The 26,989-nt window shown below is 36.5% G+C and overlaps 1 protein-coding gene across 6 annotated transcripts in view; it reads left to right on the forward strand.

Moving 5' to 3' along the window:
• Positions 1–26,989, forward strand: part of CACNA2D3 (calcium voltage-gated channel auxiliary subunit alpha2delta 3) — a 398,259-nt gene that overhangs the window by 156,039 nt on the left and 215,231 nt on the right. For all 6 annotated transcript variants that reach the window (XR_001861410.1, XM_017732417.1, XM_017732420.1 and 3 more), the window contains exons 5-8: positions 1,970–2,132; positions 19,773–19,904; positions 21,253–21,313; positions 21,400–21,550. Coding sequence is in view for 5 of the 6 variants with exons in the window: in XM_017732417.1 (XP_017587906.1) it covers positions 1,970–2,132; positions 19,773–19,904; positions 21,253–21,313; positions 21,400–21,550 (507 nt within the window). In the remaining variant the exon portion in view is untranslated. The remainder of the gene's footprint in view (positions 1–1,969; positions 2,133–19,772; positions 19,905–21,252; positions 21,314–21,399; positions 21,551–26,989) is intronic.

A 26,989-nucleotide genomic window follows, 5' to 3' on the forward strand; every position in this document is an offset into this window, starting at 1 on the left:
CACCCAACAAAAACCATATTATTGCGTATACACTGGTAGAACTGAGAAGAGAAAATACAGACTCAGACCAATAAATCAATGAATACTAAATCAACTGAAGAAACAATCAGTCCTAAATACCCTTAATTGCAAAATAAGTAGTTTCTTTTTTTCCTTTTTTTTTTTTTTTCAATATAGCAGATTTTAGTACTTGGCTAGCTTTGCCACTTGCAGAACTTGATGAAAGAGGTTGCCTACTAATTAACTTTTTTGGGAAAGGAAAAAACCCAATGAATGAAATGAAATAATGTTTTTTCAGAGTTGATTTCAAGTATATTCTGATATCCTTATTTGAAATTTGTCCATTTCTCCTTCCATTTACAAAGTATTATAAAAAACCATGGACAAGTAAAATTTACATCCTTGAATTCACTAAGTCTGGATGTGAGTTACCATAGAAATTATTGCATGATACATACCTTCAGTTCAAGAACAGTATCTTGCTGCATATTCTAGTACTGAATACTTTATCCTCAAATGTAATCTTTTACCTAAAGCATAATACTTGAATAAAACTTTTTTTTATCAAGTCAGATTAGTTTCTGTTAAGCTGCCTTTTAAATACTGACCTGCCTCAGTCTTTGTTATATGATTTATGGTATGTGGAACCCTGAGGTTGTCCAGATATTTTGGTTATACACAGAAGTTCCTCAAAACCCAACATGAGCTCCTTTTTATTCTACTTTCATTTAAAATCCAAACTATGGGTTGGTCATTTTGAGAAACCAAAAGCTAAAAGTGCAGGACAAAGAAAGCTGCCCTCCAAGTAAGCTTCCATTGAAGGTACTGTTTGAATAATTAATCCTTTTAGTGGAGGTGTATAGGTTGTAAGATTTTAATGGGCTCTTGATTAGTAGAATGAGTTGCAGGTCACACTAAGAAAGAGTGCTTGTGAAAAGCCTTGGAAGTTTTTGTATTTGCTGGTCTGTTTTAGTTTTGCAAATAGTATAATATATTTATTCTTGTACAAGTTGTGTAAATGTATACCACCTGTGAAAGCACAGATTTATGTTTAAATATTATGTGCATTTATTCTCAAATGGATATTAGGACAGGGGCTCACATTTAAATTAATGTGATTCTTCAAAGACACTAAACTTTGGCCTCTTCCAATTAGGAAACACATCACAAACTGTTGTCAAGGGTTAAGGTGTTTAAGAGGTTAAAAAGGAGTCTGTACTGTTTGTTGTTTTCAAAGCTTAGTAAAATTTCTGGTTAAACTAGGTCATAAAGAAATCAGTATTTTTATCTAAATTGCCTTTGCTTATCTGGTTATAGTTCTGTACAAAACAGGCCAATAGTCTTCAGGAATCTTTAACAGGCAGTCGATAATTTCTTGTTCAAAATAAATCCCTGCTAAGTTTATATGTCCATATTAAAGTATGCATAATTTACAAGGCCAACTATGATGTACATTTCTAAAATTCAGTATAAAGCAAATAATTTTAGGAAATGTCAGTCAGTACATATCAAGTACACATCTACAGCTGTAGTTAATACTCCTGTGAAGAAAAACACTTAGTTTTTCAGGGATTAAGTTCAGCACTAATAGCAGTTCTTGATCTGGTGGAAATAAGCTAAACAGAGAGATCATAATTAGGTAATCATCCAGAAAAATATTTAAATCTAGAAAGCTGTGTATTAAAAATAGTACATATATTGTTTATGATTAGAGCTTTTCTTGGACTTCCCTTAATATTTTCAGGGCAGTCAGAAACAAGAGAGGTTTTTCTTGAGATGTATTGATAAATCTGTTTTCATAAATGTACCTGTATGAAGAATATAGAGGGAATCTGAGGGTAAAAATTTCTTGTTCTGCTCTTCTAGCTGGAGATGTTAATCAGTGGATTCATAGATGTGTTAAACCATTCAAACCCCATTTTTATGCTGAATGTGCATTCTGAATAGAGATTGTGGGTTTCTGTTGCAGTATGAATACTTCAACGCTGTGCTTATAAACGAACGAGATGAAGAAGGAAACTATCTGGAGCTGGGGAAGGAGTTCATTCTGGTGCCAAACGACCACTTCAATAACTTGCCTGTGAACATCAGTCTGAGTGATGTCCAAGTACCCACCAATATGTACAATAAGGGTAAGAAAAGAGCTGCTTTATTTTGTCATTCCACTGGTGAAACAAAAGCACACCCTTGCTTAAAAATTGAAGCTGTTGATTAACTGTGTAGTATCTGTCTTTTCCAGTTGGCCATAACACTGAAATTTCTGTGGAAGAATGTTTTAAGTATGACAGTTCTGTAATATCTTTTGTTCTGTGGCAATTTGGCAGTTTAATGAGGTTAATGATTTGCATATGAGGCTTGCATGAGTTCTGCCATGGAGTATGGCAGAGTATGCTTATTTTAGTCGATTATTTTCCAGAGTTTTCGAATCATTTGAACAGAGCTTACATTGTCACTTACTGGTTGTATTCCATCTTTGCTGAGATCTAGAATTGTCTTTGAAAGATATAGGAGAGTTGGAGGGGAATACTTTGTTAGATTTATTCTTTCAAACTCCTTTCTAGCAGTATATGTTCTATTCTAGCTCTATATGCACAAACTCTGCTGGGAGCTTTCAGACAATATTAAGAAGGAATATTTTCTACTCCCCTATTTGGCATAAGTGCTGCATAGATCATAGCACTAGCAACCAGCAACATTAGGTATTAGAAGTGATAGACTTCAGTCTAAAAATTGGGAATGTAAACTAAACTCAGATATACATTTACTCATTTTCCTTTTGCCATTTCCCTTTAATTAGACAGCAGAAATTTGTATTTTTCCAGTGCTTATGAAGCACCTATCTATTTATTTTTCTTAAGCCAGTAATAAAAGAAAAATTAAGAAGGAAAGCGCCAAAGTTTCCTAACAATGTCTACAGTATATTTGTCATTGGTCTGTAGAAAGCTGCCTAATCTCATTATCTGGTTCCTCTTCTGTGTTTTAACTATACTAAAAGACATCTAAAAGGACATTAAGTGCTTTCCTCTTAATACATTCCAGGCTAGCAATTGTGGTAATCATGCAAGGATATTGTGTAATCACAAATGCAAGGCAAATTAATTCAGATAAATTGGTCTGGTAAGAGAAGTAGTGAATATGAGAGCTTCTTTTCGAAGTTAGGATTCTGACTTGAGAATCCTGAGAAGCTGAAACTCCTACAATAAAGTCTTAAACTAGGGATGAAAAAATAAATCTTCCTAGAGAGTATTTGAAAGGCTGTGAAATTATTAATGCAGGATGTTTTGAAATACTTGGAAAATGCTTAAAACTTCTAAAGGTACCAAAATGCTTTTTTTGTGCAAGTGCTGATATTTATTGAATCCAGCTTGTCTATAAATTAATTCATTTCAGAATTGCTAAGGAGGAAAAAGAAAAGGTTTATGAAGGAATATAGAGGTCAGGCAACTGTGCTTTTCTGGAGAAGGAAATTATCCTGAGTAGTTAGTGACAGCAGTAGAACTAAAGAACCTTCAGGTATGTCATACATGCTACTACTGTGCATAGAATGCATTTTATATGCTGATTACTTATTGTTAGAGGCCAAAGTCAAAGGGCTTGCTGCATCTTGCTTTGGCTTCTCATACAGGGATTTTATATGGAGATGGGGAAGATAGAGCTCTGTGATGATTCCTGGTTTTACTTTGTCTAATTCAGGCCATACAAAATTGTCGCTTTATGCAGCTGCAGGAAAAAAACACATTTTTTAATCATTTAAATGTATTCCAACTGCAGAAATCTGGTTTGTTACTGGCATTTTCCTTGCACATGGACATAATAATCTTTGTTTGGAGTCTGTCAATGTCTGGAAGTGATCCTCTTGCCAAGAAGAGAAGTATACTTAAATTTTTTGTTGCCCAGTTCTGTAATGCAGAGGGGTGATAACAAGTTAATTAAATCCTAACCTGAGGGTACAGGCAGTAGATATTGATAGGTTTACAACCAAGTGTCTGCACAATACCATTTCTCTATAAAGGGCCTGTTGTTCATTTCCAGGTTATGTTTTATTTTATTGAATTACTAGGGAAATCCACAGCCCAAACTCACAGCTGAAAACAGACAAGTGTGATCACTGAATCGTTCAACACAGGACTCTTGAGTTGACATAGAAATAAAGAACTCTATTTGTAAGCTAAAGCTAATTCTAAACTTTTTCCTTAATTTTTTTTTTATTTTTTTTTTATTTTTTTTTTTATTTGTACAGATATTGATAATTAGTAATGGGTTCAGAGAAGAGTCACAGGACTCATCAAAGAATCAACAAATGTGCCGTGGACTGAGACCACAGGAGCTCAGTTCATTTAGCTTATTCAAGAGATGATTAAAGGCTTAATTAGTTGTTCTGTAGTTAATTACTAATACCAGGCTCTATAATCTGGTTGCCAAAGATTGCAGAAATCCAGTGGCTGAGATCAGGTTCCATTATTTTGCAAATTGCACAACTGCCGGCTCAGTTAAGCTTTGGGAAAAGTTTTGGTCTGGAAAAGTTTTGGCCCAGCTGCAGAATCACTGATGTTCACAGTCCCTAACTGGGCACCAAATGAGATTGGCTTAAAAATTTTGGCACATAACCATATTGCTATTCTTTATATACCTTCTGGCTCTTTCAGCCTCTCCATAGAAAAGCTTAAAAATATTGATGGCAACAACAGGATTAAATAATCCTGTTCAAGTTTGGAATCCGAAAATAAAGAGCAAAACCAAATTTCATTACAATTATGATGAAATCAAGAAAACTAAAATACAATAAATATCCAATCTATGATATTAAAATTTAGCATGGAAAATTTTGAAAAGGAAAATGAGAGCCAGTAAAAAAGTCTGCCGATCTAATTTGTAAGCATACACTAGTGCCATCTTGGAGTACAGAGTGCCTGCACCTACTATAATGTAGAGGGAAAGGCAAACTAATGAATTTAATAAAGAATCAAGCTTTGTAATTACAATACTCTTGATCATCACTGTAAAATATAAAAAGCCGATCTGGTTATTGATGTGCTTTTATACTTTTCATTCCCCTCTCCTGCACACCCTTGTTCCCTGCATTCTCGATATCTTACAGTGGACAGCCATTAATGTTAAAAATATAAATATTACTGATCTTTGGAATATAAAGCCTATGCAATTCAGAAAAATAATATTTCGGTATTCTTATAATGTTCACACACGGAAGGAATTCAGAACAAAGAAAAATGGATGATTCTGCTTTACAGTTAAATGTACTTACCTGTGTGTCCGTAGAGCCCTCTCAGGTTTAGGACATTTTGTAGAAAAACTGGTGGTCTGTTTAAACTGCAGAACATTCTTCTGGAACTGGCCTCCTTCATTCTTCCTGAAAATGACTGCAGGTTATAATGTTTTACTTTTGAAATGTTTAAGCACACATTGGGAATCTAAATCTGTCACTGCATTCTATTTCTTCTCTTTGAACACAAAGTGTGCTCATTACCTACAGCCTCATTGCCCACAGCCACAGGATTTGCAAGGCAGTATCTTTTTAAACAATGAAGAATTAATCAATTAATTAATTGTTTTGTGATAACTGTCTTAGCAAGCAGTAGCTCTTCCATCCACAAACTTGGCAATTATCAACTGTGTATAGATTTCTGACAGAAAGAAGGGAAAATGTTCTTAGTGAGTTAGTCATATACAAATATTCACAGAGGGAAAAAGAAGGGGAGAGTTAAGGTATGTCTTTCATGTTAGAAGGAAAGCTTAATTTTTGAATGTACAGAATCAATCTGAATCCAGTTTGGGCAATGCAAAGGCAGAAGTCCAGGTGTATATAAGGTACAGTCTCATTCAGCTGCTGGGGTCTTTTATTAAAAAAAATTTACATGGGTTATATAGATGAGAACAAAATGAGTTCTCATAGGTCTTGTTTTTATGTCTTCCTATTAATTTATAATGTAAATGATTTGGGATGTGCTCCTGTCTTGGACATGTCTTGCATATATACTTCCACAGCTACACATTCCTAAGAAACTCGGATATAACTTCCTACATATCAATCAGATTATTTTAAACAACTATTGTGGAAGAGATTAGTAATAATAAAAACAAGATTAAAAATTTAAAGTTTGTATAGTTTCAGCATTTGATTTATTGCTTTCTGAGATGTCAGTAGTATATTTAGAAGAATCTAGGAACGTGACATATAATTAAAAAGTAGAACTTGGAATGTGGTCTAGGCTTTCTGGCAGCCATCCATGGGGACCATGGCAGTAAGATTGCCACCAAGACTCTATAACAGATTTATGTACACAAGGAGATGATAAAAGAAGACTCAAAACTGATATTGCAGATGCTGAGAGTATATAAAAGTAAAAGAAAACTAGAGTAGCATTTTACCTTTTGTTAGTATGAGAATATAGGTAGCCAAGATCCCACATTCTTTGTCCAAAGTATGTGCTCTATCTGGCATGAAGAACCTACTCCAGTTGTTTTCGTTTTTTTTTTTTTCCTAAATCTGTCACCTCATATTTATCCCTACTTGTGGACAGCAATGACATATTTTCTGCTATTGAGTTTTCACTCAGCAGTTTTTCTATGGAAGAGGCTTATGAATACCTGGATAAATGTGGTTTTCAGAGGAATGTAGATGAAAACCAAAGCCGAGGTGCAGGTCAATGTGTCTTGGTGAGCTGTGCTTAGACAGTTCTACGTTATGGCACCTGTTGAAAAGCAAAGCCTAGCGTGGTACAGTACCAGAGGTGACACACAGCAGGATCTCATCCACTCATGGTAGCTTTGCATAAAATCTAGGAAACACATGAGGAAATATATTGTCTCAATATTAACTGAAAACAGCCCCAGGTTTTGAGAATTTGCAGTTGGTCTTTGTTTATATGACAAGGTAAGATTTACATTTGTAGAAAGGGGAGGAGCCCAGATTATCTTCTTTACAATGATTCAAAAATATCAGGATGCAAGCCCTTCTTGTCTTTTAACCTTTCTCAGTGTTATAGTTTCTTCACAGTAAGAAATTTAGAACTGAAGAGAGACTTCTGTGCCTGAGAGCTTTTTCATGTATGAAATTATTATTTGTTTCTAAACCCCTTGTATTTCATAAAATCTTATGATAGCTCTGCTTCCATATTTGGTCTAAGATTGAGATTTTGGACTAAAATCTTACACATCCAACGACAACCTTTCTCAGTGTTCTTAAACATAAAAACACCTTTTAGAATGAGCCAAGTTTGACTTTCCTCACTGGGTATTTTGATAGAAGTAGGGTAAGAGTGACCATATGTAAATCTGTCTAGCAGCCCTGGGCAGTATCTCTGAGGTGTGGTGGAGGAGGTAGAAAAATGCCAGTAGAGGTGGATTGGAGAAAGGATAATTTCTTTGTTTGGATCAGATCAGATGCAGCTTGAGAAGCATGTTTGATTTTGCCTTTAAAAAAAACCAACTGAGAGAACAAAGTGAAACAATTTATCTTGGCCATAGAAGGGAAGTAGGCTTATATAAGTTGATTTAAAGTAATGGGAGGTTTTTCCTTTGTTGTCATTTCTAGTTTACTGAATATATAATCTTGTCTTATTTGCTCAGTTTTATAATGGAGAAATAATTCCTAGAGGATAAACCTTCATCCCATTAACACAGCTGACAGTGCAATTAAGTGAGTCCTATAGCTTTGCAAGACTTATTTATCCACTGAACTTTTTGTACTTATTAAAACTCATTGAGCAGAGAGTCCAAACTTAACTACTGGATAGAAAACCCTGGATTTTCCAATTTTAAATACTCTTAACTTTCTTAAGTGTATTTTTCTTTCATCATTAGTGAATGTCTGAGGAAAAGATGTATGTATATAGACATATATGAAAGTATATATCTTTATATCTAGATGTATACATATGTATCTCCTGTGTGGTGGAGAGTGGTGCAGTCTGTTCTCACACCAAAGGATGTTGACATATATGTGTGATTCACCGCAGTATTGCAGGAAATATTATGGACATAAGATAGTTTTGTGACCACGGTTCTGCAACTAAGTTGTGAAGTCCTGCATCAGAAGAATTTTAATTTAAGCTGCAGCACAAGGTTAATGTCTCTATTTTCCTCCCCATGCAGAGATAGATGACAGCTCTACACCGCTGTCCATTTGTACAGCACACAGCAGTTCACTTCTGAGGGCCAGGATAATACTGTCACCAGTATTTTAGTGCTTGCCCGTTCTCCCAGTTAGTTTCTGCTGAGATTCCATTGTACAGCCTGAGGCACAGCTTCTCACTTTAAGCTCTGTGACTATTGAAGCGTTTCAGAGCTGGCTCAGCAGTCTGGTCTCTTCAGCACAGCCCCAAGTGCCACTGTCACACACAGAGTTACATTTTCATGGTCCTGAAATTCAACACGTGCTCAGCTACTGTGCTCTGTGTGGGGGGATTGAAGCCTGAGCTTCTGGATCCTGTGGAACTGACATCTGTATCTTTTAGCTTGGGCTTTTTTTACTCCTAGTAAAGCCCTGGGGTGAATATCACAGAAGCTCTTAAATGCCAGTCAGAGGTGAACACACAGCAGTGCCACGCTGGTACAAATGAATAGACTCGTTCTGAACAGACTCAGTTTTGGAAATATTTCTTCCTGGGTTGATTTACAGTGATGTCAGTTCAAATTAGTTTGAACACTGAAACGTCCACTCCTGCCATGGAACTTTGTGAAAAGTATTGAATTCACTGTCTTTGAAGTGCCCAAGATGAAATGTTGATTGGTGTGTGGAAAAGTGGGATGTAGTGGGCAATGCACAAAAGGACCATATTAACTTGTCCATGTGCAGTGAGGTCTACAACAATAACTCTCTTTCATACATGGCTTTCTGAGTACCTTCCTGCTTTCCGTTGTTGTTCAAGCTGAATTGAAATACCAGTGTCTGGGCATGTGCAGAGGGTTATTCATGTGCATTCCCTCTTTTTAGAAACCTGATATTGATAACTGCCTCACCTAAAAGACATTAGACTGCTTCAGGGAGGACGTTTGCTCTCTGCAGGGAGAAGAAAATATGTTAGAATCAATTAGCGAATCTAATAATGATATGTCAAAATAAAGCATAAAATTTCCTCAGAAATGTTGGGTCTGGAAAGTTACTCTCCAGCTTTCATTATACTGGAGAATGGGGCTTATACTAATGAACAATGTTTCATTTTTTTCCTTATATGAATGCCTTTTAAACTCGGGAAGTTACATGAACTTTTAGCACAGTGCTTATACTGATTTCTTTTTAATGTTGACATGATTTATACTGAATACATTTCTCAGCATTTACCTACAACTTTTTCCAACATTTCATCATGTCTACTACTATAAATGAGTGAATCTTCACATCCTTTCTTACATCTAGCAAATTATATTTCATAGTACAGCCATGTGATTTGGAATTATGTTATGGATTTCATGTCATGTTTTTGTGAATTTTGTAATTGAGTCTTCATTCCCTACTATAATGTATTTCAGAGGGGAGCAACTGAACAATATGGCTTAAGTATAATCATAACTGACTGCTAAAAACCTCTCCTTAATGACAGTTCCCTCTTTCCTACCCCTGACATTAGAACGTGATCCGTGCATTCTGCCTGTTGCTGTTTTGGCACTAGGGAGGATTTTTCTTATCAGATTGGCTGTCTTTGGCAAAAACCTATCAGCAGCCCACTGGTTGGTTAGTTTATAAAATCTCTGCTATCATAAACTGCCAGGTGCCTCAGTAAATTACTTTTACATTTTTACATCATTGGGCCTGGTTCTCTGTTAAGTTAGGAAATGCATGTATATTACAGGAAAGACTTTTTTTAAGGCAGCTGGAGAACAGTTTGTGCATTGTAAGGTGAAAAACTATTTGCTCCAAATCCTTTTTTTGATTGAGATTGAAAAAAGAAAAAAAAAATCAAACCAAAAAACCACTGGATTACAGATTGTGAGGTATCTATCTACCCAAGTATATTTAGATAATGAAGTAGAAGCCTTCGTGCAAGATGTTGCTTTGTCTTTACTGACAGAACAGACAGAATCAAGATAGAAAATAAAATTTGATGATCAGTTATACAGTCTGAAGTTAATCTGCTGCTTTGAAAAATAAAAGCAATAATATAAATTTTAACTTAGAGAAGTCTGTCTTAACTGTCTTCCGTTTGTTCTTCTCATCCTGATACTGTGATAGAGCTGCTGTTCTGGAGTTTTTGAAGTACAGGAAGCAATTTTATCAGTGCTTTCCATAACTGCAGAGTTTTTCAGTGATGGATGCTGAAGTCTCTGAATATTTTCAAGCGTTTCTGTCAACAGGAGATATGGTTTATGTCAACTCAACTAACAAACATAAGGCACACAATATGTTGCTGAGAGTCTCAAACTGTGTAAATCAAGCTGTAAAAATCTATGTTTGTAAAAACTGGTTCGGGACTGTAAAATACATTTTAAAGTTCAATAATAAGTAAAAAGATAAGTCTTCATTAATAATATTCTACATGAATTTTTCCTTAATACCACACTTATACTAATTCCGTGTCAATGGATTTGGAATGCATTCAAATATTAACAAACATTTTGACTCTGTAACCGTGATCACTCTGCATAAATATGGGTTTATAAAAAAAGTGATTAAAAAGTATCTTAGGTCTTAAGGTATATTTAGACTTCACTTATTTTGAATACAAGATGACTATGAGTATTTTCCTATAGATTTAAATTCAATTCTTATCGTTGCTCTAGTTTCTACAACTCAGTTCCTTTCCACAGGTTTCTTTACAAGGTTGCAATACTGTGTTGCAGAAAGAGGCTTTATCTTTTTGTCTTACAGCTTTGCTCATGACATGATTCTTTGCAGCACATGTGCACTGTTTTTTGTGCCTCTCTTTGTCTCTATTATTTCACTGGCTGTTGAAAGTATAGATTTTTTCATGTGACTTAAACCTTTGTTTAAAAGCTCTCTGTTAGGATTATAGTTATTACTGCTTTGGGAAGTTGGCAATCAATTACTTTGTGCTCTTTTATTGTTTTGTGGATTGTAGATTGTGGCATAGTTTGGGTTGGAAGAGACCTTTAAAGGTCATCTACTCCAATTCCTATGCAATGAGCAGGGGCAGTTTCACCCAGATCATGGTGCTCAGAGCCTGACCTGGAATGTTTCCAGTGACAGGACATCAACAAACTCTGAGTAACCTGTTCCAGTGCCTCACCAACTTTGTAAAAAATTTCTTCCTTGTATCTAGTCTGAACCCACTATCTTAACTTAAACCTTTTATCTCTTGTTCTATAGCAAGATATTTGATATTTTCTTGCAATTACTTCCATCTTTCATCTCTTTCCACCTTTATAATCACCATTACTTTTAAAATTATTTACCAACAACATGAATGGAGTACAACTTTGAATAATTCTGAACTCAATGTCTTTAGTACAAAAGACATCAGGCATAGCCTATGCTTTTCTGCTTACCTTATTGGCTTCTTGAATGCTGAAAACATTGCAAAAGGAGACCTTGGACTTAAGACTTCACAAATATTCTTTAACTTTTGCTTGAACAGTTTAGAGACTGGTAAAGAATATTACCTGTGTCAAATGGCATTTCCATTGCATGATGCTCACTGCATGTTAAAAATGAGTTTATGCACTACAAGTCAATAAATGCAGACTCTAATCAAAAGTTTTGCTTGCACAGGAAAAAAATTCTGCTGCATGTAATAGAGCCTTCTCTAAGAGATATTGAAATGTGATGAACGACAACCATTTTTTGATTAAGTGAGGTTTTTTCAATTTGATACTTAAAAAGAGCTATGAATATCATTCAGTCATACTTTCCTATCAATGCCTTCCAACTGGCTGCCAAAATCGAGATTACCTATTTTCTATAATATGAGAACCAAAAAAAAAATCATTTCTCAAGTGATGCAGAACGATTATAATCTGCAGCTAGCACATGTGCAAAATCATTTTCCTGTAAGGTGTGAAATTAAGAAATAAAATATTGTCTGTCACTGTCGTATATGATTTTATGGACTTTGCTTCTGAAAATTCAACATCCTGGAGTTATTATTTAAATAATCATGGTCACATACTGTCCTGGACCACATATTTATATTTTGAAATCATTCCCCTCGATTGTTTGTCTTCACGTTTTAAGATCTTTAGGACAGGGTTTGCACTCTCTTCCTAACACTGGACATTGTTTAATTTAAAAGGAGCTTTCTTAGTCCAACTGATTTAATCAAGATTTCAGAGAATATCCTATCTTCCCATATTTCTTTGTTTTAACTCTTGTTGCCTGTTGGACAGAGATGCACAGACTTCTCTGCTTCTTCCATCTGGTTTTGCTTAAATTCTGCCTCAAATCTGATTGCCAGAGTTTACTCAGGCTGCTGCTTTGTTCTTGAAAAGGGCTTTAGCTTCACAGATTTTTTTTTTTTTTTTAAATTTTATTTTCCCTCTCAAGCCTCTGTCTTTAATAGCAAGCCTTTTGGAAATGTTGGCATCGCCACACAAGATGTGCACTGTGCTTTATTTCTGCTGTGTTCTAGTCTGTCTCTGGCTGGGGATCTAATCTGTGTGTTTCTGATATATCCTCATCACCATGGCAACTCGATGTCAGATCCAGGCTACATGGAAACGTGCAGTATTTCCTTTAGAAAGCCCTACTCTCTCCCACTCTGGATCCAGCAGCTGTTGCTTAGTTACTCAGAGTTGGGCTTTGCCTTTTGACAAATGCAGGCCAATGAATGTTTGTTACTGAACACTCTCTCAGGTACAACATTAAGAGGCTTTTTGACCTGGCACACCTCTGTCAATCATGATGCCATCCCTACTTCCTTGTTGCTTTTAAGGACAAGAAAGTGACAATAATCCTGGGTTTCTGAAAACATTTAGGAGTGAAAATGCATTAATTAAATGGGTGTCTGGCAAAGTAAAAACTGTAAGTTTACTATGTAGTGGAGAAGATTGACATTTGACAAAGAAAAATAGTAGTTTATCTAAAGATACATATTATTCATTTTGTCTACTGTTTTCAAATACTGTAATAATTTGTTTTTTCATACTGCTTCATAACACTGACCCTTTGATTTTTCTTGGGCATGTGTTGTGTGAAGAGGAGAAAAGGCAGCTTGCTTTTCTGGTTGAGCATTAGTGTGCTTGGCTAGGATATAAACTCTTTCAAAATACTGTTTGGCTAAAAACTTACAAAGACATTTTCACACTATACTTTGTTTATTTAGGTGTCTTGCAGCTTTTATTTGGCACATTCCTGAAGGAGCAAATAGTGTTTAAGAATACATAATGGATTTTGTAATGTACTCATCCCAAGTACATTTGTACATCTGCTCAATGTTTTTAATACTATCTTAAGAGGCTTTCGAACCAGCTGAACATTTTCATATCTTGTATGAGTAAAACTTCCATTTTACTCAAATTTTGCAAACAGTCTTTTATGCAAGGAAGTGCTACACAAGGACTATAAAATCACAAGAGAAGTAAGGGTCTTGATTTGAGAGGATAAGAGCTGGTGACCTGCCACAGTAGTAGATAACTGTCCCATTATATCCAATACTTGTACGTTCATACTGTGTTGGTGCTCCCAGGAATGGAGCAGTAGAGGTTTCATTTATTATAGCCCAGTACAACTGTGATGCATTTTACCTGCTAAAACATTTTCTCTAAATGTTCTCATGCCTCCATTTGCTGTATGCAAGTGGCATGATGTGTTGCTAAACACAGGATGACTTTAGAACCTCCTGCAAGGCATTATTTGTTGGTCCCAACTGCACTGTGCAATTAAGTCAGCCTGCTTCTGAAACTCTGTGGCTCTGAATATCTGTGCAATAAGAATCAGATATTTATTGTGAAATGCCAGTTAACAGGTTTTGTCTTGTGTTTCAAACAGCTTTTGTAAAGACTGGTGCACAGATCTGTCCCTGAGAAATTTCTGTAAGGATGACTGTTATTTCCAAGACCGTGCCTTGCTTTTGTCATACATCGCTTTGGCAATAGCGCTGATAAAATTGTCCCTTTTGGTATGTTGTGCATTAAATATTTTACAGCAAAGTTGGCTGGGTTTAGCAGCAGTCACATTTGCTTTCTTTTCCCCTAATTTGCAGTGTGTTCCACTGGCTTCTTCTATTGCTAGCTGTGACACTTTTCCTGCTCTGTCACTTGCCAGAGGTTTGAATTTCCTCACTGCTGATAGTTACTCTTCCATCAAACTGTGCAGAAATTTCTCCTTGCCATGTGTCAGAACTGGCTCCTTTTTTTTTTTTTGCAGTACTCATGGCTAATTTTGCTTCTGTGATGAGAATGCAGTAGATGTCAGACCTCTGTTCAATTTGCTTAATTCCTACATTCTCAGAATTTGTTTTCTCTTTTCCACTTGGAAAGGCATTTCTATCAATGGTTTTTCATTTTGTTCACCCTTTCTCCCAGTCACACCCTGGCATTTTAGAGTTCTGTGGTGTGGTATTTTCTTACAATCCTTTCACATTTCACAGTCCTCAATTTGTATCATGCAAAAGTGTGGAAATGAGTATCTCTCACTGAAAATACAGAAATATCCTGCTATCTGCAGTAATGTGAATTTATTTAGTCAGGATTACTTCAGGGTTTTGACTTCAGCTCTCAGCTCAAGGCAGTTGCTGGGTGGGCAATCCCATTTGTTTAAAGCATGCTAGAGACAGGTCTGACTGCCCCATATACCTGCTCCTGGGACAACAGCTCTCCTAAAGCAGCATCTTTCTAGCTCGTCCTGGGATGCCCTTGACTTCTGCTCTGAATTACTCCTTTAATTTAAAACAGAAGGTAATATTCTCTTTTCATAGATGGTGCCTATTTGCTGTTTCCAGAGCTTTGCTCTAACCTGCCCACTGGTCAGCCCACACACTGGTTGTTCTAGCTGTTATGTCTAAGAAGTTAAGGAAAGTTCAGCCAGACCAGTACCAAATGGGTGAAGTGGGCTCAAGTCTTCACTGATTTGCTCTGGGACATTTTCTATAGCTAGCGAGATGGCAAACCTTTAGGAGAGAGAAATTAATCTCTATCCCAGAATGCTGCTAGTGAGGAGGTTGCAGCTGTAATTCTGGCTTTCAAAGGAACTAAAATTGAATCTCAGTCCATCTTGTTCATCCAAAAAAAAAAAAAAATTACAAAAAAACCCCACAAAAAGAACACTATTCCCCCCACCATAAAACAATGCAAAGCATCACCCAAATGGACTCATGAAACTCAGCATAAAAATAAACACATCTGGCCATACTCCAGTTCTTCTGCTGCCACTTCAAAGGAGAAGGGTAAAGTTATTAGGGAAATGTAAGATGAAGGCACTAAATGCCCACTGCTATACCTTTATACAGTCACGTTCTTGAAGTCTTTACCATCCCATATTCTTGCAAGGAGGGAATGGGATTTCTCACATTGGTGAACAGTTCCAGGCACATGAAGCAAAATGGACAAACACCTTCTTTTATGTCTGCAGATGGCCAGATGCTTTGATCTGTGAGCTGATGCATCCACATTACCCTGGAGTCAGAGAGAGGGGAAGAAAGAGAAAAAAGTGAAGGCAGTTGCCAAAACTGGCAACCAGCCCCAGCTCTTGAATACACTGGACCACCCTGAAAAGCATTCATATTAGTGTTGAGTAGTGTAATTATTAGAATGTTGGTATATGTCCCAGCAAAGTATGTGATTTTGTTATTCTTTAAAATATGACCAGACTAAATATGTTGTCAATGTCATAAAAACTAAGCTAATATTGTTGCTATCTCTGAGCCAGAAGAGTGCTGGATTTTGCATTCCTCTTCTGGTGCTTGGACCCGTAGGCTGTGCTTGCATTGCTTCATGGTATGACAGAACTGCTCTGCAATTTAGGGCTGCCCTCAAGGCTCTCAGATATTACAGGAGGGAAGATCATTTTCAATGCCAGCATCTTTGACAGCATTCAGGGGGAAAGTAATGATTATATCATAAAAGTAATAGAATAGGGGGAAAAGACTAAGGATCATTAATAACTTTTATTTTCTTGTTGATAAAGCAGAATATGACAAGAAAGAGAAGTATTCCACACTTTCTTCATAGTTACTGAGTTCTCCGGTGCTTGCACTTATTTTATGTAAAAATTGCTGCAATAATTAGAATGCAAAATGGTTTGTGTAGGTATTAGTTTCATTCCACAGATTTAGCATACTCTAGATTCTTTGATGGAATCTGTGAAAAGTAATAAAAAAAAATAGTTACCTTTGGCTGTTGCACATCTTTTCGTCTGTGCACCTTCCTTGCCTTTGTTGAGACTTCAGTCCTTTTCGGGCCAGCAGGATCTATGACAGCCACTTAACTGCTACATGCATTTCTGCTGGTCTTTGGCAATCCTGTTTCAGTTTCCTGTTACTGTACCTATTTTCCTGGAGGCTAGTTTTATGTTAAATGTCAGCAAAAACAGGTAACAGCTACACAAACAATGGCGGAGCAAAATCCTATACAATTGCAAGCCAGGCCATCTAAAAAACAAGGGAAAGGGAATATTTTAATTATATTTCATCTACCAGGAAGCAAAAGAAGAAATTATTTTTCAAGAACTGTGGTGAAAGCTATTTACATTTATTATCTTTGAGCCCCATAGCATCACATGAATGATTTTGCGTTTATATTAAGCTTTACCTTTTATTTTTTTTTCCTCCCTCACCAAATTTCTTAATATTCACAAGGATTAATTTACCACTCATGACATTTAACTATCTGGGGGATGCAGTTGACATTCACCAGTAATTGAAAAACTTAACAATACTGTTTCTAAATGAAGTACTGGGGGAATTTAAACAATTTAGTGTAATTACTAAAATTGGAAATTGCCCAGAACAACAAGTTTAACATACAGGTTATTAGATGATGAGAGTGTAAAATTTTAATGAGGACATGGGGTCAGAAACTCAGTTGTATTTGGGATAGTGCTTGTGGACAGAGATGCACCCACATAGCAGAATTATAAAGTTCAGAACAAAGATCTCCAGTTTGAAATCCTTCTGCCTGAAGTACAGCAGCCAGTACAGACTCACCATTTCCAGGTCTGCTGCTTTATACTGTGGCTATATTTTTCCCTTACACCACTTTTCCTGGTATTCCGAGGACCAAAATGACCAAACTGTAGCCCTGTTTGCTTTTTTTATTAAGGTGGTTGATGCATAAATCATAACTTGATATACTGTGAACAGCCAGCAATACAGACATGCAGGGTGTGGGAAGGCAGTGAATGGTCACCACCTTTTGTTTTGAAGGAACACAGTGAGCATAGGTCACATTTTAATTGTGACCTCTTATTAAAAATGCCTGCTTTATGCTCCTTTCAGCTAAAAAAAAAAAAAAAATCTCTTAGTTTCAGAGTCACTGGATTAATGTTTAGAGTGATCAGCAGTTGGATGATTAGTGTTGTCAGCCTCATGCAGAATATAGACTCTGCCAGTTTCATTCAGGGAAAATTTCCTGATTTTATTTCCATGGAGCTCTCTAGTCTGTAATACAGATATATAAACATGTAAAGTGGCTCTTCACAGATGGTCTAAACAAAGTAATCCAAAATATCTATGGATATTTCAATATGATTTTTAAAAAGTGATTTATATCTGTATTTTTTGAATATACAAATATATTTTTTATATGCTACTGGAAGGACTTCAATTCAGAACTTAAGAGGTGAAAGACTAAAGTTTTTCCATGACCTTATGGAACTGGAATGTATATCGAATTCAAAGAAAATAGTCATTGGGTTGGGAGGTAGAGGGTTCTGCTCACATGAGTGGTATTAGAGCACAGATTCATTAGGAAAGGACATTAAAAATTAGGCTCTGAGGAATCTAGGATAGGAGACATCCAGTGAATCGATAAAACTGTAAAATATGAAGGTACAATGTGCAGCCTGGGAATGAGATCCAAATATAAGTTGCTAAGAAGCACTGCAGTTTATTTTAAATATAAATTAATATAGAATTATTCAGTTTGATTTGTTTGGCTTTTCACTAATCCTGATGACTGAAGGACATATAAGGAGCTTATAGCCCTCTAGAGGCTTGAGACATGGTTCCTTCTCTTTTCCTCTAAACAGACTTTTCTAGCAACACCAGGTAAAGTAAAAGAACAAAACCCAAAACCAACCCTCTGAACTTGGTTGCTCTTTTCAAAGATGAATTAAACTTATCACCTTATCTCAGGATGGTGATGCTGAGTCAACAGTGCCACTGCAATTTTTAGTGATTTGGATATTCCATTAGAAATGAAGCATAGGAGCAGAATGTCTAAATGCTGAACAACGGGCTGATATTTTGGAGTGCTGAAATAGGAGCATATTTTTACAAACCGAGGATAGATCTCAGTCTTGAGAGTTGATTTGTGATGGTTTGGTCACAGCTCATTACTGGGGTAACTACAGACTGGGAAACAGTGGATTTTACCAGTTGGACAATGGATTTTGCCAAATAGGAAGAGCTGAAGTAGGAAGAAGCTGAAGCTCTTGGACCAGTGACATCAGTTTGTCTGATATGTGTCTGGTTAGGCAGATTTTAAGTGTATATTTCATCCTCCAGAGTAATAAGTAGCTTCACGTATTTTAAAAACAGCATCTGTTTTGTTGACCTTGCTTTTTCAGCATTTCAACTATATAAAACTAAACATTTAGGTGAAAGCAACATGCAAAGTTGTGTAGCTGAGACATTTCCCTTTTGCTGCTGTTTTTCTTGATGAATGCAAGGGAAGATAACAATTTGCCTTTTTTCCACTCCATTAAAATCACATTTGAAGCAGTCTTCTGAAATCAGTAGAGCAACATTATTTTGCAAGCTAATGGCTGCTTTATTTCAAATGCTTGAGCAAATGTTACTGTGTATTCATGTATGCACACTTTTGCAAATTAAATAATACATCTGTGATTTCAGTTCTGTTTTTTCCTTTCTATTCTGCTGACTTCACATAAGACTGAACCGGGACTATCCTGTATCTTAATTGTTTCTCATCTTTCAAAATTCACGGTTTGAAATCCAGTAACTTTCTAAGACGTGCTCATTGATTTCTCATTTCCCACTATTGAACCAATTCTGTAGCTTAAAAACATACTTGGGCAGCCTGGGGTTTTAGGGATTGATAGATGGGGATGTCTTAAACAGAACAGTTTCAACATCAAGGATTTGCTTCATAGTTCTCTTTCTATTGGAGTAAAAATGGATTGGGTAATTGTTGTGGAATGTGGGTTCAATGTGTTCCAAGTAACAAGTAGTGGTATTTGTCATGAGATGTTGTGTTTTTATGCATATCATAATTCAAGTGTGAAATAAAAGGTATTTCACTTTTGTTCCAACATGAAAACTTCCAAACTTTACCAAGCTGAATGTTTAAAAAAAAAATAAACTGTTGCTATGAGACAGTCCATGCATTTACAAAAGGTACATTGAGTAAATAATCTAAATTAGGTTGACTTATTTATGTTCTTCTGAATGAGCAATGTGGTGGTTCAAGATAGATGCTCTAAAGAGCAGTTTTAACTTATCTAAAAAGCTGTACCTGGTGTCTCTGCTCTAGTTTAGCCATACACCTGATATTTATGTGAACCATTTATTTTGGATCACTTATTTGACAAAGGAAGCTAAAAACATTCTATGACAGTTTTCAGTCAATAGATTTTTGGGTATTAAATAAGATGAACATGATTGAGTTCATGGGATTCTCCTCAGATAAATCACTTTTAATTGTGTGTGTGTGTGTGTTCTTTTTTTTTTTTTTTTTTCCAGATCCAGCTATTGTAAATGGAGTTTATTGGTCAGAATCTTTAAATAAGGTTTTTGTGGATAACTTTGATCGTGACCCTTCTCTCATCTGGCAGTACTTTGGAAGTGCAAAAGGATTTTTCAGGCAATATCCAGGTAGGAAGAACAGAAGTTCTTAAAATACAATGAAGACTGCATTGAATATTGTCACAAATCCTGGCTGCTACAGATACTTGCAGGTTTGGTTTCTCTTCATCTAGCTCTCAGAGAGATTTCCAATGAACATTTTGAAAATTTTGAGGTTCTTCTACCAATTGCCATTTCGAGGTGAAGCCCTCATGACAACTCACGTACTCATAAGTATTTCTATTCAGATAGACATATACACACGTGAAAAACAACTTTTAAACAGACTGTGAGGAAAGAGGGCAAAAGGATTAGGCCCTTCATATAGTACCAAGTTTAAATTATGTGCCCTATTTATGCACACAGTAAAACTTCATTATAATTTGTTGTTCTCTTCTTAAACTTCCACTTAACCTGGTATATTTACATTAAAAGATCTTAAAAACTTGTTTTAAAGTTTATTTTTACACCAGTTGTAATTAAATGCAAACACATCACTTGTATTATTTCTATAGAAATAGGTTAAAACATGTATTGCTGCCTATTAAGTTTTATGTTTAGTCCTATACCAAATTTACCACATTATAATAAACTGTGAAGTTAAATAAACTGATTCTCAGGTTCTGTAACTTTGAATCAGGCTCATAGTGGGTATTGTTCCTTTGGCTGATGTATTAACAACCCATGTTTTTCTAAGTCTTAAGTTTAAGCAAGTTTACTATAAGCCTGTATGTCTGAAAGTGGCTGAGAGTAATGGCTGCTACATCTGTGTTAGTTTTAGATTATATTTCAGTTCCCAAGCTCCATGATATTTCAAATATTAGTCCTTATTTTCAAGGCTGTGTCTTGTTTTGTGGTAGAAAACGAGTGTAAAAAGCAGGAAGAATTTTTTTTTTTCTTGGAGATATTTTTGTCATATTTTTTCTGACCCACAACCAGGAGATATTATCTCTTCATAGTGATGTGAGTGAAAATTCAGAGTACGACCTGTGGGTGAAGCAGGTAGTGTAACAGGAGCTGCTGGAGGCAGCAGTGGGTAGGAAGTGCTCAGGGTTTGGAAGGGACTTTGCAAGATCTGATAAAGCTTGCCAGCACCAGACCAAGTACGACAAGAGTTTTGTGAAAGTAGTAAAATGGACGTAGTAGGCCTGAAGAGGTTTTCACCTTCAGTGAAAGGAGTGAGGGGAAAAAATTATTTCAGTTTTTCTATTTAATTAAAAATTTTTCCCCCCAGTATTTCCTATGTTATAATGGCAGTGCCTGTTAGATTAGACTTAAACCCCATTAACTGCTACTTAGCCCCAATATCATAGATACATTTCAAACAGGTCTTGTGAAAATGTAATTTAATATTTTATTATCATTTTTTTTTAAACAGGAATTAAATGGGAACCTGATGAGAATGGTGTCATTGCATTTGACTGCAGAAACAGAAAGTGGTAGGCAACAGATGACTACCAGTGTTTAAGAAATTTGAAAGGATAAAAAATTCTGCATTTCAAAGAAGTTTTCTCTTTTGTCTCAGGTACATCCAGGCAGCAACTTCTCCAAAAGATGTGGTAATTTTAGTGGATGTCAGTGGCAGTATGAAAGGGCTTCGCTTGACTATTGCAAAACAGACAGTTTCATCTATTTTGGATACCCTTGGAGATGATGACTTCTTCAATATAATTGCCGTGAGTGACTCAAGATTTACTTTTTCTTACTACTATTTTTCTTCCATCATTTCTTGCTATCCGTCATGTTTTCTTTCACACAAGTAACTTGAAAAATGTTGCAGACAGGTGATGGATAAGATGACATCTGGTCCCATTGGACAGACACTGTGTTTTTTTGGTGCAAGGTTCTTCAAGCGTCAGAGATGTCAGACTGTTTGTCTGTGACTTGCAATTTGAAACCCCTTAAACGAGTAGTCTTCGTTCTGGGGTTGCAAAAAGGAGTAATATGGTTTTGGTTTTTTTTTAGTTTGCTTGAACTTTCTAAATTATCTTAACTTTTAACTTTGGGATGTGTCTGCCTTCCCCCTGCCTTTCCCCCTCAGCTTCTGCAATACAGTGCAAATTGCAAAATGGGGAAAATAGAAGAATTAATAGATTCAGGTTTTAGCTTTTGCTGAGACTTGCATGGCATGCAAGACATAACTCCTCACAGTGCTGACATAACTGCTCAATGTGCATGTTTCCCTTAGTGGGGATCTGAAATCTATGTATGTTTAAGTTGTGTAGAGGGGTTGCTGGTGTTTACTAACAGTGAGAAATCAGATCATCAGGACTCCTCTTGTGCATGGTAGTGAGTTTTCCATGGTACAGGTACAAATTTTAAAGCTATTACGAGAAGCTGGTTTTACTATACTTGAAAGTAATGGGATTATTCTTGTGGCTAAGGAAGACTTCAGCAAGTCCAAAACTGACATCAGAGCTATGATTTGCAGGGGAAGAAAGGGAGGAGGAATTGCTTGCTATATAAATTTTCTTTTGCTGGTATTCTCTTGCTAATACTTTATAAATAAATAGCTTCCTCCAGTGTTTAAATGTCTTCAACTTCTTGAATATAAGGAAGATTTTGGCCCTTCTTTTTACTACAAGTGAAGTGTCCTTTGTGTATTAAATTAAATGACCCCAGAGACACGAGCGAAAATCATTGAGATGGTGTAGAATATGAAGGTTTTGTGCATGAAATATATGTACATATACTGTATTTTTAACGTATGGAAAGCAGTCTGGACTATCTTTCATATTAATCTCCTTGCATGATAATTGCATAATTAGCAGAAACTCACATTGTATATAGATATAATTACATACCGTATCAAAAAAAGATTTACTGTCCTTAAAAAAAAAAGTGATTAACTGTAATCTAAATAACTTCTGGAAGTTGAAAGAATGTTTCAACTAGAGTAATTACTAAGATGCCTGACCAGCCAATTTTTGGTGTATAATCTCTCTTTGTCAGTAGTTGCAACAGTAACTGTGAATTACGTAGGAAATAAAAAGAAAAGTTGGCTTTTTAAGTGAAAATTTTACTTTGGGAAAATCAAAAGGCTCATCTATAACAAAAAATGTAAAAACATACATAGCTTGAATCCAAACTAATGATTTTGCCTAAGTAACACAGTGGAAATACTGTGCAAATACTTTTTAAAAAAGCAAGTATGAAAAAACTAATTGTCAATTTAAAGTTCATTTGAAAATGAACTGAGCTGTGAGTAAAACAGCATCGAGTCACAGAATTTTGGTCATAACTTTTTGCCAAATTACACAAGCTTCTGATCACTGATTTAGTGTTGAGAAAAGGAAAGACTCACCCACCTGAGCCGTCCCTCCCTGTTTCCCAGGAGGAACTTGTTCCCAGCACTTCCCTGGGGCCAGTCCCAGCACCTTTGCTGCCCTTCCAGTCGCTCCTCTCTCAGGCTGAGGAGCAGGAGCACCTGAGGTGGCCGAGCCAAGGGCTGGTTTCCAGCAGCAGCTCTGTCTTTGCAGCTTCTCACTGTCCCTCCTCACTGGTCCTCCTTGTTGTCCCTTCAGCCCTGGTCGCCCATGGCCACAGTCCCTCAGGGGTGTCCCCACCTCAGCCTGGCTCCCTCAGTGGTGTCCTCACCCCAGTGTGGGTCACCTGCAGCCCCTGGTGGCCAGCAGCACACTCCTTTCACCATGACATTTTCCCAGCTGTGTTTCCAGATGTTTCCAGCTGCTGATGGCTCCTTCCAGGTGCTGCCTGTGTGGGGGCATTGCAGCCCTCCTGCAGCGCTTGGCTAGTATCAGAAATTCTGAATTTTTAGAAACAAACTAAATCACTGTTGTAATTACAGCATTTGTCTGAGGTAATTTTTTGCTCTGTAGGTTCTCTCCTCTCTAGAACCTCTTTTAGGGTGGATATATGTGTGTTTGTTTAAATAAGTAGAACTAGCAATGGAGAATGTGTTTTTATGCTTACTAGTACAGCTGTTTGCTTTCATTAGGACATTGATGTGCAAATGTGAACCTGAAGGTATTCCCATTGAAAGAGGTACCACAGAAATGCAGGGGGAACAAGGAGAGCATGACAGGAGTGGCAGTGAGGGGGTAAAGCACTGTCCTGCTGCCTTGGAGTTCTCCTGCAGGAAGAGTTTGTGGGGAGTTGTTTTGTACTAAGACACAGAATCATAGAATGTGCTGAGTTAGAAGGGATCCATTGGCATCATCAAGTCCATTTCCTGGTCCTGCACAGGACACCACAAGAATCCCACCATGTGCCTGAGAATGTTGTCCAAATATTGCTTGAACTCTGTCAGGCTTGGTGTTGTGACCACTGCCCTAGGGAGCCTGTTCCACTCTTCAACCACCTCTGGGTGAAAAACCTTTTCCTGGTATATAATCTAAACCTCCCATGAACCAGCTTTGTCTTGCTGTCCCACAAGGCAAAAAAAAAATAACAATGTAAAGGAACAACAAAATTGTTTTCTTGAAAATGTAACAAACTAGCTAGAGAGACCTGTGCTGTGAAGAAGGGAGTGGGCCTTTCATTGAGGAATGGCACAGGTAGGCTGGGGCAGAATCATGAACTGCTTTCAAAATGTGGTGTGTGAAAGACACAGAGAGGGGACACGGTGAAGCCAGTCACTGTGATCTGCGTTGTCTGCAGAAATTGCTCCCAAAGCATTGCTTTGACCAAGTGCCAGCAGGGCAAATGAAATTTGTCAAGAGCAGAGAAGATGTTTCAGTGATCAAAACATGAGACAACAAAGCCCACACAAGAGGCTGCTTGGTGTGAAAGCACTGAAAATCCCATACAGCTTTTATCTATAGACAAATGTTTGAGTGAGATTATATCTTCCTCTTTGTAATTCAGACACAGCCTGCCGATGTGACAGCAGTTTCATTTGAAGGTACATACACATATGTCAGTCCAAGAAATCCCCTTTGTAACACAGATCTGTGCTCGTACAGCAAACCTCTGTCTCCAGAGCTGTCCAGCTGTGCAGTGCATGCAAAAATAGACCTGCTGTGCTCACATGGTGGAGGCTGAACCTTCTCACAGCACACGGCTGATCCTGGCTCAGACCGACTGCTCTGAAAGGCAACTCCAAATTGTTTCTCTGTGAGGACTCCTGGGCATCTGGAAGTCTCAGACAAATGGCCAAGTACTTCCCTCTCTCCCCAGACCAAAATTTGAGGTGGAGTAGGAGCTTTATTTCTGTGGGAAATCTGGACAAACTATGTGTACTTAGCATACTTAGATGAAGCAAAATTTTGAGCCTGAATGACTGTGACTGTCAGGAGGGCTTTATTATGCACAGTGATTAACAGAACGAATACACACATGTATTTCTGTATACCTTTATGTCTCTATATATTTATATATCAGAAAGCAGAATTCAGTGCAGGTTTTTCCAGAGAATAAACATAAAAGGATAATGTTAAAGATCATTTTAGCTTTCATGGTTAGCTTGTTGCAATATCCATCTGAAATTGATGGACAAGATGATTGAATTGCAAAAAAATTATTGAAATATAAGAGCAATTATTATGTGCTGCCTGTGTTAAAATTTAAGGTCAGTTCACTGGTGCATGAACAGAGATATCTGCAATAATAAGAGAAAAGGCATATTTTTCCAATTCACTTTGAAGTACAATTCCAAGTCAAGCATTAAATTAACAATATTATCATAAAATGAGTACTAAATTTTCCAAATGCTGAAATTCTTTAAATGCTTTTATACAAACTCTACATTGAATTAGCAAAATATTAACAGAGCCAAGAATGTTAAATTAATTTTACTGCTTTAGACACACCCTTTTAGTAAAATTGATTAGAATAAAAATATTTTTTTATTCAAAAAAGCACAGTAGTATAGCTCCCTGTATTAATATGTAGAATTTTCCAATATAGTCTCCTTTTTTTTTTTTTTTTTTTTTTTTTTTTTTTTTTTTTTTTTTTTTTTTTTTTTTTTTTTTTTTTTTTTTTTTTTTTTTTTTTTTTTTTTTTTTTTTTTTTTTTTTTTTTTTTTTTTTTTTTTTTTTTTTTTTTTTTTTTTTTTTTTTTTTTTTAATTCCTACAGAAAAGAGCATGGATAAATTTACTTTTCAGCCTGCCTGAATAATCAGATTCTGTAGAGCTGATGTGTGAGCAGGCTGACAAAGAGAGGCAGCCAAAATGAACCTCCATGTGAAGTCTTGGAGCAGTGGGCTGTGCCTGTGCGCCACTTGTTGGGCACAGTAAACTATGGGAACATCAATTCCTTTGGTTCCTTTTCTGGATTGACTTCCTAGGCTGGGCTGAATTGGATATTTGAGTATGCTTTAATATAATGTGAAATATTTTATCTGTGTATTGTTGCACAATAGATTAAATTCACAAAATGTGAATTTAATCTATTTCTGTGGCCCTTGCTCCAGGCAGCTTAAATGTGACAAAGAGGAAATATGGCAAATGCTAAGGAAAATGTATACTACTTGTGTAGGTGTGCTTAAACCATATATATCTCATTTTCAGAATATGAATAGTATCTTATTATAGAATGTAGGCCAGCAGCTCTCTAAATAACTATATGGTTTCTCTAAGTCCACACTTTAGCCCACTTACATTTTTATGCCTGTTGTGCAAAGAAACAAGTAGAGGGACAAAATAATGTGAACTAATAAAGCAGATAACTATAACTATGCAAATAAAATAATAAATATCAATGTAGTTACATATTTAAATTACAACAGTAGACCAAGGTTTTCAAGGAGCCCAGAAAGGAAGGTAATTAATTTTTACCTCCCTTCCCTCAGCAAAACACAGGCTATTCCCAGCTGTTGTGCAGGTATCAGCTCTCCCAGCTGTCACAACTATCACATGCAAAGATGTCACATGCCAGGGTATGGAGGAATGGGACTGTGTAACACTAGGAAATATGAGAAAACAGTGTAATGCAAGAATTCTTGAAAAGCCAAAAGCAGGCTTTCACTGCGATAAATTAACAATATATCTATACTGGGCATTTCTGGTGAAGTCAGCAGTTGTTAATCAGATCAGGAAGTTATTTCACTAACTACAAAATTTTGAATGTCTGAAAAACTGCAGGACTAAGTCCAAATTACTGATGAGGTAGTGGGGACATGGAGGAGGGGAGAATTTCTCCACTTTTTGCACTT

Source organism: Corvus brachyrhynchos, unplaced genomic scaffold (assembly GCF_000691975.1).
Source record: "Corvus brachyrhynchos isolate BGI_N302 unplaced genomic scaffold, ASM69197v1 scaffold4, whole genome shotgun sequence".
NCBI lineage: Eukaryota > Metazoa > Chordata > Aves > Passeriformes > Corvidae > Corvus > Corvus brachyrhynchos.